The 21,352-nt window shown below is 37.8% G+C and overlaps 1 protein-coding gene across 1 annotated transcript in view; it reads left to right on the top strand.

The window, feature by feature from the left end:
- LOC124805189 (fructose-1,6-bisphosphatase 1) overlaps window positions 1-21,099 on the top strand; it is an 87,238-nt gene extending 66,139 nt beyond the window's left edge. The window contains exons 5-7 of the mRNA XM_047265685.1: window positions 7,173-7,310; window positions 18,130-18,246; window positions 20,513-21,099. Coding sequence (XP_047121641.1) covers window positions 7,173-7,310; window positions 18,130-18,246; window positions 20,513-20,701 — 444 coding nt within the window. The 3' untranslated portion in view covers window positions 20,702-21,099. The remainder of the gene's footprint in view (window positions 1-7,172; window positions 7,311-18,129; window positions 18,247-20,512) is intronic.
- Window positions 21,100-21,352: the final 253 nt, after the last annotated feature.

Raw genomic sequence — 21,352 nt, forward strand, 5'->3', positions numbered from 1 at the left:
TTCTACAGCAATGGTATCAACAAACTGGTCTCACATTGGGAGAAATGTGTTAGTCACTAGATGACTACAGTGAGAAATAAATATGTAGATATGAAGAATAAAGACACAGAATGGTAATAAACTTGTTGTATTTAAAAAAAATTTATGAGTTTTCACATAAAATATTCAGAAGCATTACTTTTCTGCATGCCTTTGTACATAACTTGTTCCAAAACTTAACCAAATCAAAAGTCATAGAACAAAGAAAAGTAAACTACTCACCTATAGATGACTGACATGTAGAGCACAGGAATAGAAAACAGTGTGTGACTGTGTACATTTGGGTGTCAGTATGGTTGTGTGTGAGTTTGTGTACTCTTACTACAAAAAGAGCAGTATTTTGAAAACCAGTGTTAACTGTTTCCTATTACATGTTTCTACGCACTATGTGCCAGTCCTCTATAGATAAGTGGTTGCCTTTCCCTTACTTTATGTAATTTTCAATCCAGGAAGTTCCATATTATTGTTACAGGACTCAAAGTCAGTAGTGCTACTGTAAGCATAAAATAAGTCAATTCTTGTGTGCAGCCAACATGAAAGCAGAACATTCAGTAACTGAATTTTAATGCCAGATTTTAACCATAAGGCACAGGAAGGGAGGTACTGGCAGAGGCATAAAGCACTTAATAGATGAAGAGCTCAATAAATGACTAGATGGAATTCTTAAAACAATTGAAAAGGATGGAATAACATCATTATTGTAAAAGGGATAGATTGCTACTCACTATATAGAAGAGATGTTGGACTGCAGACAAGCACAAGAAAAGTACTAAAGTTCCATCATAAATGTAAAGATGATGATGATGAAATGGATTATTGTATATTTTAGGCATTACAGAAACAGAATATGCCAATACCCAAGCTGCTCTCCCTTACCAGGCAAACAGAACAACTTCAAATACTTATAAAAAATCTGGGACTATATTTACTTTCAGTAAGATAAAGCAGTATGAACAAGTGCTTTAGCTTATAACAACCATGACTGAAAAAAACATTTTTAACCCATTGGAAGGTAACATTCATTTGCAGCCATAATATTATAGTTGGACATTAGTTTATAGATTACAAGCCACTATTACATCAGGAAAGACTCAAAGAGCACAGACTTTAAACAGTTTTCCAAAAATGATCACACAAATCTCTTCATTTCTCTCGTGCTCATAAAAGATTTCACCTGAAAAAAGGTGCTTGATGTTGTTGTTGTGGTCTTCAGTCCCAAAACTGGTTTGATGCAGCACTCCACACTACTCTATCTTATGCAACCCTCTTCATCTCTGAATAACTACCAAAATCCACATTCATTTGAACCTGTTTACTGTAATTGTGTCTTGGTCTTCCCCTGCAATTTTTATCCCCCCACCCACACATGCACTTCCCTCCAGTACTAAAGTGATGATTCCCTGATGTCTCAGAATGTGTTCCATCAAACAATCTCTTCTGTTAGTCAAGTTATGCCACATTTTTTCTCCTCAATTTTATTCAGTACCTCCTCATTAGTTAGTCAAATTACCTATCAAATCTTGAGCATTCTTTTGTAGCACCACATTTCAAAGCCATCTACTCTTTTCTTGTCTGAGCTGCTTATTGTCCATGTTTCAGTTCTTTACAAAGCTACACTCCATACAAATACCTTTAGAAAGGACATCCTAACACTTAAATCTATATTTGATGTTAACACATTTCTCTTCTTTGGAAATGCTTTCCTTTCCACTACCAGTCTACATTTTATATCCTCTCTACTTTGATGTTCAGCAGTCATTTTGCTGCTCAAATAGTGAAAGTCACCTACTACTTTGTGTCTCATTTACCTCAGCATCACCTGATGTAGTTTAACAAAATTCCATCAACCTTGTTTTGCTTTTGTCAGTGTTCATTTTATATCCTCCTTTCAAGACACTGTCCATTCCATTGTACTGCACTTACAAATCCTTTGCTGTTTCTGACAGAATTACAATGTCATCTGCAAATTTCAAAGTTTTTATTTCTTCTTCCTGAACTTTAATTCCCTTTTCAAATTTCTCTTTGCTTTCCTTCACAGCTTAAACAGTGTACAAATTGAATATCAATGTGCATAGCCTACCCCTGATACCTCCATAAATTTAAAGAATTTATTCCAGTCCAAGCTTTCTCCAACCTATGAATGTTATAAATGTAGGTTTGCATTTCCTTAACTTACCTGCTAAGATAAGTCTTAAGGTCAGGATTGCATTGCATGTTCCAACATTTCCCAGAACCCAAACTGATCTTGCCTGACATTGGTTTCTGTCAATTTTTCCATTCTCCTGCAAATAATTTGTATCAGTATAATGCAATCATGACTTATTAAACTGATAGTTTGGCAATACTCCCACCTGTCAGATATTGAGGTGAATGTCTCAGTTTTAAAGAAAAAACCTAGCATATGTCAGGGGACTATGTGAAAGGAAGTTGGCTGCTCATCTACACTTCCATCTACATCTCAACTCCATAATTGATTGTATAGCGTGTGATGAAGGGTACTTTAATTACCAAAGTCATTTCCCACTTGCAGTAGGTTGAAAACGCAGATCTCTTTAATCTTGCCTTCTTGGCCTTTTTGTGAATGTATTCAAGAGGAGGCAATATATTTGTTGATTCTTCTAGCAGCATATGCTTTTGGAATTTTAACAGTAAACCATATTGTGCTATATAATTCCTCTCTTATAATGTCTGTCACTACAGTAGCTGAGCATCTCTATGATGCTTTCACAGTTACAAAATGAAGCTGTGATGAAATAGTTACTTTTACTTGGATATTCTCTATCTTGTCTATTAGTCTTATCTGGTAAGGGTCCCATATTAATGACTACTACTCACACAATATCAGGTGTTTCTGCCTATTCATCCACTATGCATCACAACTGGTTTATGTTGAGGGTCAACTGCCAATCCCTGCACCAAGGGTTGATCCTTTAGAAGTCTTGCTCAATTTTACAACAATTTTCTACAGTTGCAGCTTCTCTATATACTACAGCATCATCTGCAAATAGCCTCATGGAGCTTCAGACGTCATCTACTAGGTCATTTATACATATTGTGAACAGTAATGGTCCTAGAAAATTTCTGTGGTGTACAGCTGAAGTTACTTTTACATTTCTCTTCAATAAGAGTGTCTTGCTGTGTTCTGTTTGCAAGTAACTCTACAATCCTGTCACAAAGTTGGTCTGATATTCCATACTCATGTATTTTATTCATTATGCAACAGTAGAAAACAGCACTAGACACTTTCCAGAAGACAAGGAGCATGGCATCAACCTATGCATCAGCATCACTTGCCTTCCGGGACTTGTGAAGAAACAGAGCAGTCTACATTTTACATGATCATTGTTTTTAGCATCCATGCTGATCCCCTTAGAGGAGATTTCCTGTCTCCAATAAGATCATATAATACAGAAGTGAAAATACATTCCAAAATTTTACAGTGTACTGACATCAGCAATAGAGGCCTATAGTTTTGTATATCTGGTTGGCAACCTCTCTTGAAAACAGAAATGGCCTTCCCTTTTTTTCAAATGCTTCACTTCTCCAATGAGCTTTTACATACCCTTTATAGAACCAGACAGGTATCCCAGCTCAGTTGTGTTTCCTCTCTGTAATATTAACAGACCAAGACACTAAATGGAACTATTCAAAAACTTGCTTTCCCATAAACATACACACACTTTCTTGTGTAGTAGTCTGGTCACAGGCATTTCCTACCTGATATCAGGAAGGCCCACGTCACACAACAGCCTTGTTGCAAATTCTGCAAAGTTTTCTACATGGAGATAATTTCTAACTATATGCATATTCACATGAATGGACTGTAAAAAACTGTATCTAGCTGCTAATTTGACTATATAATAATTGATAAACATTTTGCAAACAACGCTGATGACTTCAATGGTGACTTCACTGTATCTGCCATTTGTCACCATTTTAAACCTTTTTTGCCACTTCTGATGACTGTTGTCTCTACAATTGCTCCTTTCTTAGTCTTCCCTTTCCTGTCCCACATTCACTCATTCTCTGTAATTTCTTTTCTTATACCTTTTCTCTTCTGTACATTTTTCTCATAGCAATGCTGGTTATTTCCATTGTTGTACAATTTGAAAGCAGTAGTGTCATTACCACACAAGAAATTGCTGTAATGCTGACTTTAGACATGTTATTGTCCACAAACTATTGTCTCTCAATTGGCAGCTAGCATTGGCTGACTGTTATAATCATTATTTCTGAACTGTACCTCTGCTCTACACAGTACACAATTCTGTAAATTTTTTTAATATCCTTCTGCATTTAGTATTGCCTTAAACACTATAAGGGAGCCACACACAATTCATGAAGGACACTCCTATACTGTAACACCACCTCCTTCATTCTTCACCACTGTTAGCAATACACATGATGTCATGTAACATTCTCCATGCATTCACAAAAACCAAACTCTTCCATCAGATTTCCTCAGAGTATAGTGTGATTCACCTCTCCAACTCACTTGTTTCCAGTCTTCCACTGTCCAGTGGCATTGTTCTGCTCTTTATGCCACTTCAAATGGTGCTTAACATAGACTACAGAAATGTGTGGTTTACGAGGAGCCACCTGGCCATTGTACCCCATTCTTTTTTCCTGTCTCTGTACAATAATTGTCCTAGATGGATGGCTGCTAGCAGTTTCATGCAGTTGTGCACAAACACCTCCCACAATGTCTGACAGCCTCTTGTCTTGGTTTTGCTGTGATTATGATGGACATGTTACTCAGTTGACATTCAATGACTCTGACAAACTGTGCCACAAAGTTCAGTACCACACATTAGTTAGAAGTGACATGGCAGTGGGCCGTGAATTTCATTTTGTGTATTTCCCAGCAAATCTTCACAGTTGGCAGCTTCATCAGTGAGACCTCCACCATGACTACCACTCCTACTCACACAGAGATTCAGCGTAATCCTAGAAAGGTTACATACATAGCAGAGAAACCACAGTGGACTATAACAGGGTCACTTTCTGTGATTTCGTAAGATAAACAATTATGTTTTTGTAATTTCTGGGGCTTTCCATCTATTGTGCTAGGATTAAAGAGAATCTACATTAGTATTTCTGAACAGTGCAACACAAAAATGACTATATAAGACTGAAGTGAACATTGTTTTAAAAATCTGGTGCTTGACAATACATAAATGATTAAGATTACAGAATTGTACATGATTACTAACTCTGATTTCTTTCTAAGGTGCAAAAATACCCACATTCTGGAGTCAGAGCCTCTCAATGTTACATACTTTCGCATTGAATTGGAGGAGGCCTTAGTATGTTAGTGAATAAAGTCCACATGATTCGTATGTGACTCCACAAAGAGTGAGCTATGGTTGCTGAAGGGCTATGACAAGTAAATTAGTGTTCTGTTGCATTGAAGATATTTCAACTAGTGAAATGTCATGCAGACAAGCAGGCCAGGGGTGTCCACTGTTCTTCTGTTATGGCTGGCACTATTTTGTTATATGTCTCTAAATACCGGCATGCTGATACACAGCATGTACCGTTGCATGGAAAGATAACAGAACTTTGAGTTCTAATTCTTCTAGAAAAGCTTAAGTATTGTGGTATGAGCAGGACAGTGCACAAATGGTTTGCTGCCACAAAAATCTTTGGTCATTTGCCAAATACCATTAAAAGTCTGATAGATAGCCAACCAACATTTAAAAGAAAATTAAAAGAATTTCTGACTGACAAATCCTCACGTTCCACGTCATTACGAAACGTTATATTCATAATTTATGGAACAAGTATTAATGTATATGACAAATCCTTACATTCCACATCATTACAAAATGTTGTATCCATAACCTATGGAACAAGTATTAATGTGTGTATGTACACCTTCTGTATGAAGTGGTTGCTTTTTAAATTGCCTATATATATATACTTCAAAGGTAAGGAAGGTAAGATCGCACATTCCACCTACTTTCACCCATTACCACTGCATTTAGTGTTTCACAGTTGTGTCCAACATACATTGATTCGTCATCCTAGGACAAAGTTGGAAGTGTAGCTCATCTAAAAACACTACATTTTGTGTGTCAACTGTATTCTGAGAGGTGTTTGTGGTTTGTGGACAGTGATGAGAACAAGGTGGCTCAGTGGCTGTCACACTGGCCTCCAGGTGTAGTGATATTGATAGCACCAAACAGACATTTTGATTTAGGTTTTCCATGTTCTCCCTGATTTGAACCAGGTGAATATTAAGATGCGTATACTAGAAAAATATGGTCACTATCCTTCAGGATCCCTGCCTTATCTATTTTGCTTTGTGTCTTCTGGCTTTATGAGCACACTATACCCTACTCTTCCTTCTTTGTTGGAAATGGAAGCCACCAAAATGACATACATGCACCAACACAGGGAAATCTGCAACTGTTCATCCACCATTGAGTCTACACTGTGGATGAATTTTTACGGTCTGTTACAGCCATGCACACAGGAGTTGGTCATTTCTTGTAGTGACTTTCTACAAGCCTCTTCAATCCACTTGTTTTACGTCATAGCAGGATGCAGTGAACAACAAAACTGTCATTCTATGAAAAACCAGTTTCCAAGGCTGCTGAACTTGGTAACATGATATCAATGAGGCTTCTTTGCGGTTGCTTTGATGTTTTGATTCTGTGTGATTGTTCATCAGTATCAGATTTGTGTGACACTAGAAAGATAAGTCTTAAAAGAGAGTGGGCTCCTGGGAATAACTAAGTGCATGCAGATCAGCTCTGCAACATCAGTCACTTAATTTGTACTCAGTTCAAGATCATTGGGATAATTCTTTATAGGTATTGCAATTTGTCTGAACATTGTGTAGTATGATACAATTCTGTGCAAGTTTCATTCAATGAATCAGGAAATTAGCTGTATTTCCTTCTCCTATGTACATTTACAAATTGTATAACTAATTTGTCTATGAGTCTGAAGCATAATATTCATCATTGCTACTAATAGTTCAGATAGGTTGCATGTTGAATAAACAGCTACCGTATTTCTCAAAAGTTTTTGTGATAAAAGCTATAAATGAATCCACATTTCATAAATAACATTACCATTTTAAAATGTATTTGGGCATTGAAATATAATTTTTATTAACTTTTCAGGCTATAGGAGAGTTCATTTTGACTGATCGTAATATGACAATTCCTAAAAGAGGTAAAATCTACAGTATAAATGAAGGCTATGCTCATAGCTGGGATCCTGCCATTCTTGAATATGTCGATAAGAAAAAGGATCCAAAGGTAAGTGTCCCAAATAGTAATGCCCATTCTTATTCTTTATATGATGTGCGGAAGTTTTGCTGTTGTCATTATTAATTCTTTTTAAGATTCAACAGCTCACTTTGTACTTGTTTATCTCACAACTCAGTTTGTTCGTATTGCTCTCAACTTTAACCATTTGAGTCAAATTTCCACAAGCATTAAGACTCTGATGACACCTTTTATGGTAGTTATGGATCACCAAAGGTAAAAGCTTGGTGCATGGAACTCAATATCTTTTAACAGACAAGACTAGTGCAGAAAGCATGTGATAAAGACTGGAAGTACCCACTGTTCAAGTAGTTTGAGTGCCATATTGAAATTCCATCCTGCCTTTCTGTCTAAACAAAACATGCTGCTGAATAGTGTTTTTAATTAAGGAAAACATATTTTACATATCATATTAAGATAAGAAGACTATGAGAAAAAGACCTTAATCTGACATTGTTGGTATATTATCGTGCCACATGAGAAAAGGGATAATTATATAAACTATGTAATGAAACATTGTCTGTTTTGTCACATGAGCATATATTTTCAGTACTGATTGTGAGTGACATGCACTACTTGACAAGAAAGTCACAGACAAAGGGTAACTGGAGCTGGCCAGGCAATGGCCCTTAAACAAACAGTTTTTACATATATTATTGTAATTACTACATTTCCAGATTTATAATGAAGACTAAATATTCATAAAGCTCCTGCATGAATGACAGAAACATCTGAAATAATACTTTTTGTTGGACATTTATTTGCTCCATGAAAAAAATTAGAGTTAGGGCTTGGAGACACATGAAAGCTTTTTCCCCTCAGACAGTTTGGTACTCTCAGATGATACTCACAGAATTGTTTACACTAGGGGCAAAGTTTTGCAGATAGTTACTGTCTGATAGTTCCTTGCTAGTACTTTCTGCAAATATCTGAGAGTCTCATGAAGGCAGATGTAGAAAGAGTTTACACACAGTGAATTGTGTACTGTGTTTTATTCATCTCATGACATTCATTTGCAATTCATTTGGTTTGTATACAGGAGACATGTCAAAAATTTATAATACATTTACAAAGATTTTTACATTAATAAATAATAGCACTACAATAAATAATAACACTATAAGGATATTTCTTGGAATGTGTAACACTTTATATCCAGCTCTAATTTCCAGCTTGTCCTTATTAGATATTGACTCTAATTAGTCCTCTGAGAGATTATAAAGTTGACCTTTTAATCAAATACACAATACACCATGTTGCTAGGAACACACATTTTTAGAGACTATTTATTCAGCGATGTTACATAATGAAGATCAAAGAGAAAACATAAACTACCATACACATAACACAACAAAGAGTAAAATATGATTGTTCCCAAAACCCCCACAAGTTCTCGAGATGTCAATTCGTGAACTCTGAAAGTCCCACAGCTTGACAGCACCACTGATGTTTACCTTTAGGCAGTGCCTTTGTCAAAAAATCAACTTGCTGCTTATCGGTACTTACAGGTTTCACACTGAATTTTCCTGTTTTAAGTAAATCACGAATATAGTGGTGCCTCACGTCAATGTGTTTTGTTCGAGCATGATGCACACCATTGTGACTCAGTACAATGGCACCTCTATTATGACAGCATACACTTACTGGTTTTTACTATGCGTTACACACAATTCGCGAAGCAATCCTTGAAGGTATACCGCTTCTTGCGCTGCTGCTGATAGAGCCATATACTCAGCTTCTGTAGTTGATAGAGTGAGGGTTTGTTGTCGTTTTGAAGTCCTGGAAACTGCTGTCCCAGCTAACTTGAAGATATAGCCGGTCGTTGATAGCCGCTGATGGAGGTCTGATGCATAATCAGCGTCACAGAAACCTTCAATTTCAGTTGTTCCACTTTTTCGGTAAATTAGTCCTACATTGACTGTGCCTTTAATGTATCGCATAATTTGTTTGACCACTTCCCAGTGGATTTTCCGATAATTAGAATTGAATCTGCTTAGAACCCCCACAGCATATGCAATGTCCGGTCTTGTACTTTGAGGTAAATACGATAGTGATCCTATGGCTTGCTGATAAGGAATGCGATGTAACACAAGGTTTTTCTCATCTGTCAATTTATTTTCACATTTTTGCAGCTTTGAACAAGGTTCAAATCGATATGCAACCGGATTACAATGTTCCATACCAAATTTCTTGAGTATGTTTGCTGCATATTTGCTTTGATCAAAACTAACCGTTCCTTGTTTCCTGTTTCGTTTTATTCTCATACCAAGACACCAACTAAGTTCACCAAGATCTCTCATCTTAAACTGATTCATTAATCCTTTCTTCAATTCTTTCTTCCACTTATTATTTCTACTAGAGAAAATGATAAAGTCGTCTACATAAACAGCTATAATGAGTGTATTTTGTTTCTCAATTCTTAAGTAAATGCAAGAATCAAATTCTGACTTCTTTAGGTTCATTTTATGTAATTTCACATCTAATTTCATATTCCAAATGCGTGACACCTGTTTCAGACCATAAATTGCCTTCTTCAGCTTGCAAACCTTCATCTCCTCCCCCTTCTTAACGTAGCCTTCAGGTTGACGAATGTAAACTTCTTCATCGAGATCACCATATGGGAAGGCATTTGAACATCCAAATGTTCAACGTCAAGGTCAAATTCAGCTGATAAAGCTAACTGGTTGTCTCTTATAAAATCCTATAAGTTTTGCCCATTAAACGGGCTATCCACATAACTGAAGAACTAAGCAGGGTCTAGCAATGTGGTTTCTGCAGAAATAGGTCAAAATTAGATCATTTAATTAGTCAAAGACAGATAACTGGGAAGGTGTGGGAATTCAATGTAGATGTTTAAACATTATTCCTAAATTTTAAGTAGGTGTAGGCCAGCATACACTGACACAATCTTAAATACAATAAGGGAATTTGAAATACCCACAAAGTTAATCACATTGCCTAAAACGTGTGTGAACAAAACTTTATCACCTATAAGGGTGCCTGTAGGAGAACTGAAAATGTTAATGTGAACAATGGGCTGGGACAAGGGATGCCATTTCATCTATTTCATTTAACCTCATCTCAGAGATCAATAGAGAATTTACTGAAACTAATTCACAATGGATCCAACTGCAGGGGGTGAATGTTGCTAGACTTGCCTATGCAGACAATGCAGCATTAATCAGACTGATGCAAAATTATTGCAAAATCACCGAGAAAACAGCATTGCAAGTTTATGAAGAAAAGAAGGCACATCAAGTGTTGCCTGTCTGCAACTTGATGTGTTTTCTTTAAAGTAAGTAGCAATCTGTCTTTTCCTACATTGTTGATATTTAAAATAAAATTTTTTGGACCTGTATGTGATGAAAATAACATGGACTACAGGATTAAAAAAAAGTTAAGAATTATGAGAAAAATATCGTAACATTACCAAAGTGCGAATGAAGAGAAGCCTGAATTGTGCAGACCATATAACAAGACTGACAGAGAGACTACCTATAATAACATTCTGGAGAACAATATGTGGAACAAGGGGAAGAGAGAGAGAGAGAGACTCAGAATTAGGTGGCAAGAGAACATTCAGGAGGACACAGCCAGGATGAACATCAAAGCCAAATGGACAAACAGTACACTCAACAGAAAGAAATGGAAGTGGCTCACAGACCAGGCATGTGGTCGATAAGGTCCTTGGCATATACAAAGTAAATGAGGTGCAGGAGGAAAGTAACGAGACTGACAACACTGAGAGCAATCCGGGCAACACTGTGTCATACTACTTGTGCAGACCAGTGTGTTCATCCTTTCCATATGTTTAGTCTGTGTCTCAGCTCTGCACAGCAATCACGATTCCTGAGAATGCCACCAATGAAGTTGTGTTTTCATTGTGCATTATGGAAATGGAACAGCGGAATTTAGAGCATGTTACCCATCAAGTTTTGTGTTAAACTTGGGGAATCTGCGAGTGTGACCTTTGAGAAGTTGAAAGAGGCCTATGGAGAACATTCCTTATCAATAGAACATATTTTTTGCTGGCACAAAACCTTTTTGGAAGGCCAAGAACACACTGAACGTGAACCTTGCTCAGGGAGACCAACTAGAAAAACCGACAAAAACATCGAATGAGTGCATGCTTTTGTGAGACTGTTCCTCCAGGACAAATTGTTTTACAAAGACGCCCTTGAGAGGCTCAGCCAAAGGGTGAATTGAATGAGACTGGACATTACAGACAAGCGGATGCTGCATTGTGACAACACCCCATGTCACACGGCCACTTCCATCATGGAATTTCTTACCTCAAAAGGCATTCCTCTTGTTTCACAGCCACCCTACTCATCTGATCTGAGTCCTTGTAACCTTTTTCTCTTCCCAAAATTGAAAAATGTCTTACAAGGATGTCATTTTGGGACTCTGAGAAATATTCAAAAGAATGTGACCATGATGTTGAAGGCCCTACCAGTTGAAGCATTTCAGTGCCGCTAACAAGATGGGAACAGTGCCTCTCCAAGTGTGTAACTGCTGAAGGGAACTAGTGTGAAGGGGGCACTATTGTTAATTGAAAAAATAAATAAATAAAAACTTTGGTAGGTAAAAAATCAGTCTCATTACTTCTCTCATGCATCTCGTATTACAATATACAAAAGTATACTGGTGTGCAAAACTTAAGGACAAAAATAAGTTTTTCCTGATGTGTCACTGCCAAGCAACATAACTTGATGAAACTTGGGCCATACAAAGAAAGATCTGCTACAGCATAGTACAGGAAGTAACTCAAATAAATGTATAGTAAGATGAACAGAAATGATTCTCTTGTTCAAAGAGAGTAATTACACTGAAGTCATTGTGATTCAGGATGGCCCTCTGAACATTAAAGAATTGTGAATTGTGATTTATTAGTCTCACAACGTACATAGTCTAAATCATTTGATTCAGCTACAGGAGACACGTCAAAATTTTGGTAAAGTCTTACCATATACATACAACACCTGATTTTAACAAATGGTACCATAACAATAATACAGTATAAAAATACACATACAATAAAAACTAACAATTAATAACAACAACTGATTTTAACAAATGGTATCATAATAATAATACAATTTTGTTACAAATATAATAAAAGACTAAGAATTAAGTACCCCTTGCTCAAATTATCATGTCATCCTCTATGAATTCTTCTACTGAATAGTAGCATTTCTCCCACAGAATCTGCTGTAGCCTTATTTTTAGGCTCTCTGGCTTTATATTAAACATATTTTTGCCCATTAGCTTGTTATATATTGTCATCCCCATGTACTGTGGAGTTCGTGCATATAATTTCAAATGGTGTGTGGGTAACATAAAATTGACGTCTTGGGTTGTCGGGTGTTCTGCCGGATATCAGCGTCGTACTTGCACGATATTTTGGTCATGTAGCTCGTAACCTTCATCAGGTGCAACCTGAGACTGCTCCTCGAGTGGACCTGGTCCAGTATTTATTCCTATGGCCTTCCCCCTCCACCAACGGCTGCAGCCGCTTCCTCTGTGGTCCGCGCCCATTCCCTGTGACCTGCTGGAGCATTGCTGCTCCGTTTTCCATCCGCTGCAGTTCTAGGTGTTCCCCCTGTGGTCTGCGCCCACCAAACCCACTCCTGGGGGTTTCATCTACGGTCTGGGGTACCAAGCGTTCCCCCTGCAGTCTGCGCCCACTCACCACGACCTGTTGGAGTGTTGCCGCTCCATTTTTCGTCCGCTGCAGCTCTGGATGTTCTCTCTGCGGTCCGCGCCCACCAGTCCCACTTCTGGGTGTTCCATCTTTGGTCTGGTGCGCCTGGCAGTCCGTCAGGGGCTCGTTTTCCATCCCCATGTCTCTGGTTCTTCTGTTTGTGTAGTGTTGCAGCTGGCCCCGTTGCTCCGTTAACAATTCCAGAGCCGGATCCCAGGCTCTGCTTAGCTGGTACCCTGTGTCACGGTTCATAAGATCGTCAGCCATTTTAATTTCTATCAGTTCTCTTATAACACTGTCCCAAAATCTGGGTGTTTGTGCTAGAATCTTGGTATCCTCATACATGTTCAGCAATGGCTGACTTAGTCACCTGTCTTAATCTAGTGTGCCTCTGATGTTCTTTGCGCCTGATCTCCACAGTTCTTGTCATCTGGCCAATGTAGGACATGCCACATTGACAAGGTATATTGTAAATCCCTGGTTTTCGTAACCCCAGGTCGTCTTTGACACTCCCCAGTAGTCCCCCGATCTTGTTGGATGGACAGAAAACACACTTGATATTGTGTTTATGGAGGATCCTACTGATTCTGGCAGAAATAGAGCCAGCATAGGGCAGATATGCCACCTTCTTTGCTTCATCTTGGTCTTCTTCAGGAACCTGTGGTATAGTGGCTGGTTGGAGTGCCCTCTCAATTTGTTTGTCCGTGTATCCATTCTTGGAGAAAACTGTTTTGAGACGTTCTATCTCTATAGGTAGATTCTCTTGGTCTGACAGGGCCCGTGCTCTGTGGACCAAAGTCTTCAGAACCCCATTCTTCTGTGCAGGGTGGTGACAGCTGCTGGCCTGCAGATATAAATCAGTGTGTGTTGGTTTTCGGTACACACTGTGGGCAATTGATCCATCTGCTTTCCTCTGGATTAGTACATCCAGAAATGGCAGCTGGCCATTCTTCTCCAGTTCCATGGTGAACTCGATATTAGGGTGGCATGAGTTAATATGTTCAAGAAACTCATTGAGCCTGTCCATCCCATGTGGCCAGATCATGAAGGTGTCATCCACATACCTAAAGAAGCATGTGGGTTTAAATGTGGCTGTCTCCAATGCCCTCTCCTCAAAACTCTCCATAAACATGTTGGCAACCACAGGGGACAGTGGGCTGCCCATAGCTACACCTTCAGTTTGCTCGTAATATTGATTTCTGTACAGGAGAGTTTTGAGGAGAGGGGATTGGAGACAGCCACATTTAAACCCACATGCTTCTTTAGGTATGTGGATGACACCTTCTTGGTCTGGCCACATGGGATGGACAGGCTCAATGAGTTTCTTGAACATCTTAACTCATGCCACCCTAATATCGAGTTCACCATGGAACTGGAGAAGAATGGCCAGCTGCCATTTCTGGATGTACTAATCCAGTAACTGCTGGTTGACCATTGGTGCATGTGAACAGGCTTCAGTACACCTCCAGAATGTATCCTACATGTGCTCAATGGGATGTAAGTCAGAGGAATGGAAGGCCAGTTCATTCACCAAATATTCTTTCATTTCTAGAGCTCTTCCACCTGTGCTGTTCAATGTGATCACACATTGTCATCCATGTCAAGGCTGAATGCAGCCCTGAAATATTGCACAGGGGGAATGAGTGCAGAATGACAACAATGTTGCCCAGTGAGCCATGCTCAAACATCTGGAGGTCAGAATGTTCATGCAACATTATGCCTCCGCACACCGTAACACCTGGAGCACCAAAATGATCCTGTTCAACAATGTTCCTGGGTGCATTACATATTCCCACCTCTTGCCATATGAGAGTATGTCCACTATTGTTAAACATGATCCTTTTGGTGGTTACAGCACAGGGAAGCACAATGTTGCATGTGTATACTGATCTACAAATCTTTGACAGGATATACTTGCTGGTCAACATAACTGTGACACTGTACTCCTTCCCTATGTGCATTTTTTTAGGGATGCATTTGGCCCCAACTTGATATGGTGAGAGCTGGGAACAGATAATGCTCGTAGGAACATTGTTAAACAGGATCATTTTTATGCTCCAGGTGTCATGGTGTGGGAAGACATAATGTTGCATATGACCACATCAAACAGCACAGGTTGAGGAGCCCTTGGAATAAGAGGACATTCAGTGAATGGACTGGTCTCCCTGCTCCAAATTTATATCCCTTTGAGCATGTGTGATATGCATTGTGGAGACGTATGCACCAATGACCACCCAGCAAATGTCAACCATGCTGGTGGAGCAATGGAACATACTACCTCAAGAACTTCTTACCAAGATGTGGCGGCAATGGGAGTACTTTGCAGATCATGTATTGCCATTTTTGGTTATCAAACACCCTAATGAGAACCATGTCCTACCTCTTCCATGGTGACTTCAGTGTATTTATTATCTTTGAATAAAAGTGTCATTTCTGTTTGTCTCATTGCATATATCTTTGTTACTTTCTGTACTCTACTGTAGCAGTTCTTTCCATGTATGGTCCAAGTTCCATTGAGCTATCTATGTTATTGAGCAGTGACACATCACCTGAAAGTTACTTTCTTGCTTAAGTTCTGCACACGAGCATTCAATGAGTCAGCTATTAATATTAGAGCATTATATTTGTTAAGTTTCATTGAAGTTATATAGTGTGCAAGCAGCTAACAACTTGTATATGATATGCTTAAAAGACACTTATAAGAATATCCTGTATAAGTTAAAAATGAAAATAATCAGTTATTGATAATATAATGTAAATGGAAAGATAATAAAAAGAAAGAAATCTTCTCACAAAGCAGCAACAGGGGAACACACACGCAAAAGGATTTAACTTTCACAGGCTTTTGGAGCCAGTGTCTTCTTCTTCTTCTGGCAGAAGAGTTGAAGAAGAAAGAAGAGGGATGAAGCAAAAGGATTGGAGAGGTTTTGGAAAAGGGGTACAGTTTATAAAAGTCATCCAGAACCCCCGGTCAGGGGAGACTTACCTGATGGGATGAGAAGGACAGACTGATTGTTGGGGACTGCACCAGATGAGATTTGAAAACATGAGAGCTTAAAGGTGGGAGACAGGGTAATATGAAAGACAGAGATTACTACAAAAACATCTTGCACAGGTTAACAATAGTGGAAAGCTAAGTGGATTGCATGTAACAGAGATGGTAGGGGGATGGCAAAAAATAGACAAGTCAGAAAGTCTTCTACATCTTTCATTTTCTGACTTGTCTATTTTTCACCATTCCCCCTCCCACCTCTGTTACATAATCCACTTAGCTTTTCACTCTTAATAACTCATGCACAATGTTTTAGTAGTAATCTCTGTCTTGTATATTACCCTGTCTTCTACCTTTAAGCTCTCATGTTTTCAAATCTCATCTGGTGCAGTCCTCAACAATCAGTCTTTCCTTCTCATCCTTTCTGGTAAGTCTCCCCTGACCCTGGGGTTCTGGGTGGCTTTTCTGGACTGTACACCTTTCCCTAAACTTCTCCAGTCCTTTTCCTTCACCCCTCTTCCCTCCCCTTCAACTCTTCTGCCAGAAGAAGGAGCCATTGTCTCCGAAAGCTTGTGAAAGTTAAATCTGTTGTGTGTGTGTGGGTGGGTGTGTTTATTTTTATTTTTTTTATTCCCCCCCCCCCCCTTGCCACCGCTTGGTGAGTAGATATTTTTTTTCGTCTGCCCATGTGAATTATATTGTTTAAGTCAAGAAAGCTTCTAATAGTTTATGCCTTACAACAACCCTTCCTTCAAACATCATGGATTTCTATAAAGAAAAGTATTTCATACCACTCACTGTGTTGGACCTTGGCTAAACAATTGTAATCACTAGTGAATATTGTATTGCTGAGTTCATTTAATCTTAGGCTTAACTTTATTGTTTGTAAAACACCATATTATTAGAGAAGCAGAGTTAATGAACACATAATTATCTTTACCATGGAACTAAGAAAACAACAATCTATTAATTTTTTTTTAGATTTGATGATAAAGAATGACAATGGTGCCCACAAATTCAGAAAACTTTGGGAACCAGTCTGCATTGACAGCATAATCTACGACACTTCTGCCACACAGAAATTCAGAGGAAAGCAGTTTTTCACTGCATGACCAACAGAATCATTAATCTCCCATTACAACAGAATGAAATTACTGAAGAGTTATGTATACCAAAACATACAGCAACAAATAAGGGCTTCAATGCTGATATGGTAAACAAAATGTATACTACAAAATTAAACAGGAAAAGGAGTGATGTAGATAAAGTAATAACACTAACAAGAGAAGCAGAACCAGAAACAATGAAATACGTTGCTTTTCCTTGCTATGGTGCCATATCAGACAGAATAGCCAATAATTTTTGTAAAACTAATGTATGAGTCAGATTCTGCACAAACAATAAAGTAGGGACAACAGTCAGACACAACACCCAAAAAACAAAACTGTTTACACAATCAAGGATTTACAAAATCAAATGTGGTGACTGTGAAAATTTCTGTGTTGGGAAAACAGGTAGATGCCACTTCATCCAATTTAGAGAGCACACACATGTAAGCAAGAACCGTAAATCTATGAAACTACAATCATAACACCAGCAGCATTGAGGAATCTTTAAAGGTACTACGTAGGGTAGAGAAAGGCAGATTAATGGACACTCTACAGGAAAATGAAATTTATAGCACCTTCCAAGAACAAGCACAATACCTACTCAATGAAAAACGGACCTCAGAAATAAAAATGTTCTTGATTTCTTTAGACATTTACCCCAACATACTGTAAGTGCACACTCTTAGTGTCAACCTCTCATGATATATACAAATCATTGCAGTACATAAAATGAAATATTGACTAATGTCACTGACTAGTTGCTCTTTCATGTATATCTTACATTGTTATCTCTGCCTAACATAAACCTGTATGTCAAAATCTTGTAAGTATATGAATGTCAACAAACTGCTAAATTGCTTGTACTTTACATTGTTGTCATTACATTGTATTATGTTTTGTAGGTGCTTGAAAATAGCTTAATGCCAAAATTACAATTGTAAAATAAAACACTAAGAGCTGAAAGCAAGATGACATCATTTAAAAAATAATTATCTTGTTTTTCAGCATGGAAAACCATATGGTGCACGTTATGTAGGATCTATGGTAGCAGATATTCACCGAACACTGAAGTATGGTGGTATTTTTATGTACCCAGCGACAAAGGATGCACCAAGTGGAAAGGTAACTATTAGATTTAACACTATTCATTAAATAACCTCATAAATTTAGTATTTTATTCATCTTCAGCAACTGTACTTGTATTTATTGAAAGAATCAGCAACCAGCTGCACAAAAGAAATTGTATTTCTGTAACCAGTTTCAGGTACTTAGTGCCCTTCTTCAGAAGGTTATAACTATCCTATTATTTGTGACTATTAAAAATAAGATGCATGCAGCATATTGCTGTGGTCCTTAAAAAACACAAGGACAATATGTAATACAATAATGAATTCATTAATACAAAAAGGGCTCATAGAAGCTTATATGTGGTTCATAGAGCTTGTACAAAAATGGTATAAGGAAGTCAAACAAGTGCAGACATCATGCCATAACTGGAGCTAACAAGTTGAAGGGGAGTAGTTAATCGAAGCTAAGTCCATGAGGCTGGTGGGCTGTGAAGATACGCTGGACAGCAATTTCTCATCTCCAAAGTTCAGAGAAATTAGTACTGGATGAGAGGATCCAAGCGGTTTGTGTGATGTAGCAAACAATATGGTCCCTTGAATTATTGTGTAGAGCATGCTGAAAACCTGGGTACTGAAAACCATTCCAGACAGACAGTTCTTTTGGGTCCGCTCACAGAGTCAGTGAATTTAATGGTGATCATTCATTTATAAGTAATTATGCAGTGAACACATGGTCACAATTTAGGCTTGGGCAATTATTTAATTGTACTTCAGTTCCTGTTTTGCACTTCTGATCATTGTAGCTAAGTAAGACTAATTGTTTTTGCATGCTAAGGAGTGTCTTGCTTTAATTGTAAGAGGCTTCAGATGGCAATGTCTTCTGTTTTAAAAAGAAGGGTTTTAGAATCAAGCTTGCCTAATACTTTTGATAAATACTAAAATATCACTTTTGTTAACTGTTTACTTTTCTCTAGATTTAATTTATGGTTGAGGCATTCCATAATGACTGGGTTGTGTATGTAGATGGTAGTATAATTCATGGAAAAAAAATTAGTACTGTGCTACAAGAATCTCTGTTGTAACCGCTCTTGCTGAGTGTGAAAATCTCCGTATTCATTGTTGGTCACTATTACTATTTCATGATTGGGGAATTTACATGAAACTCTTTCTGTAGCAGGTAGTCACTTTGATATTTTATGCAAGTGGCCAATGGAAATAACTGATTACAATCTTTGGCTGACATTTCACATTATCTTCATGCAAAGTATTTCACACAATGAATCAGTTTTTATCTCGCTACTAATGGCTACAATGTATGAGCAATTAATAAATCCTCAGCTTTTCACACCAAAGATTTGTGGGTATTATTATCGTCAGTAAGAGACAGTGCTTTTGGGACCTTACCACAATATCCTTGTATTGCCATGATACCAGGTTTACATTGCCCTTCAGTGGTGTAGAAGAACATTCTCTTCCGTAATTAATACAAGCAAACAGATGTCTGCATGTGGACTACTAACTATGGAAGCAGTTATATAATAATTTTCTGAGAGCTCTACATTGCCTTTTGGATGGACATTACCATTAACCAACTGTCTGTTCTGGTGAATGGCTGTGCACAAACAGAAACAAAGGGCCACTGTAATTACCCCACTGGAGAGTAATTTGTTCAGCACATCACAGCAAAGGAGTTCAGTGGATATTTCACAAAAAATGCTGTCAGGACCTCTCCCTTCTCTCCTATCATCCCTAGCCCTTTTTGATGGCTACTTCTACCTGGTTACCTGTGCATTCTCACAATATTTTACACTCCCCCCAATTTCCCCTCCATTTTTATTCTGCAGATGCCCTTATTCAGGACGTATTTATCCCTGCCTGTATGATGTGCCATGTCAGTTAGCACTACAAATGACTGAAATTAACCTTTCTTAAAACTAGTCGCAGATACATTTAGCTGGCAAATACTTAGCGTTACACTTTGTGTTTATGAGACAAGCTGCTTTTGTTTCACTCATAAAAAAAGTAAAATAGTCCTGCTGTGATTTCCTTTCACTGTGTGAAATAAATGATATTGTTGGCTTTTAAGATACTCATTCATTAGTATTTTCAGTTGTTTGCTCATAATCATTTTCTCATGCCTTCAGAAAGTCATACATCTTACATCAGAAATCCATACTCAGTTGTTTAAAATAACAATTTAAATGTGAAGGTTGCTTCATAAACAAAATATGTCTTGACACCACATTTTATGTGCAGTAAGCTTACAAAGACAATAATTTCATACAGAATCAATGTTAATGCCAGTTGTTCTTACATTGTAGTTGCGGCTTTTGTATGAGTGCAACCCCATGGCTCATGTGATGATCACTGCTGGTGGCCTTGCATCCAATGGCGAGAAATCAATTCTGGACATCATCCCTACGAAGATTCACGAACGTAGCCCCATTTTCATGGGGTCTCGTGAAGATGTTGAGGAACTGCTTGAAATAATTAAAAAGCACAAGTCATAGAAGTCTCTGAAGCTTTATTTACAGTGCCTGAATCTCATGGGTACAAAATTAAATTTGTGTAAAATCATATTTGACAATCAAAGAACATATATTATTTTGGAATATGTCATGAAAAATGATAATAAATAATAAATCAGAGCATGTAACTATATTTGGTAATCCACCATTCATAATAAAGTAATCTTGAGTGTGTCTCTATGTTCATAATGGGTTAACTGGAAAAACACTCACAGATTATATGGATTCAGATGTGAAATCAGTGTCTCTAGCATTGAATACTATTTTAGAAATTTCTTGTTATGCAGTCAAAAGACAAAAACTATATTGTAATAATGAATATGTGGCATAAAACAATGTGAATACATCAAAATACAATAAATATTTTAATTTTCAGTGTATTATTGAGTCATTCATTGTGTTCCATGAATAGATTCACCAAAACAAAGGTTAAAATAATACCTGTGGCTGACTGCTCACTTAAAAAATGGGATGAACCTGGCACCCCTACCACGCATTCAAATCTCCCCCCCCCCCCCCCCCCAACAGTTTATGGAGCAGATCCAAATATTCACAAAATCTTAAAATGTGTGCATTAACCCCTTTTCATATACTAAAATAAAGTGCAAATCAGCTGGTAAAAGAGACTATCTT

This window comes from Schistocerca piceifrons, chromosome 7 (assembly GCF_021461385.2).
Source record: "Schistocerca piceifrons isolate TAMUIC-IGC-003096 chromosome 7, iqSchPice1.1, whole genome shotgun sequence".
NCBI classification, from domain to species: Eukaryota; Metazoa; Arthropoda; class Insecta; order Orthoptera; family Acrididae; genus Schistocerca; species Schistocerca piceifrons.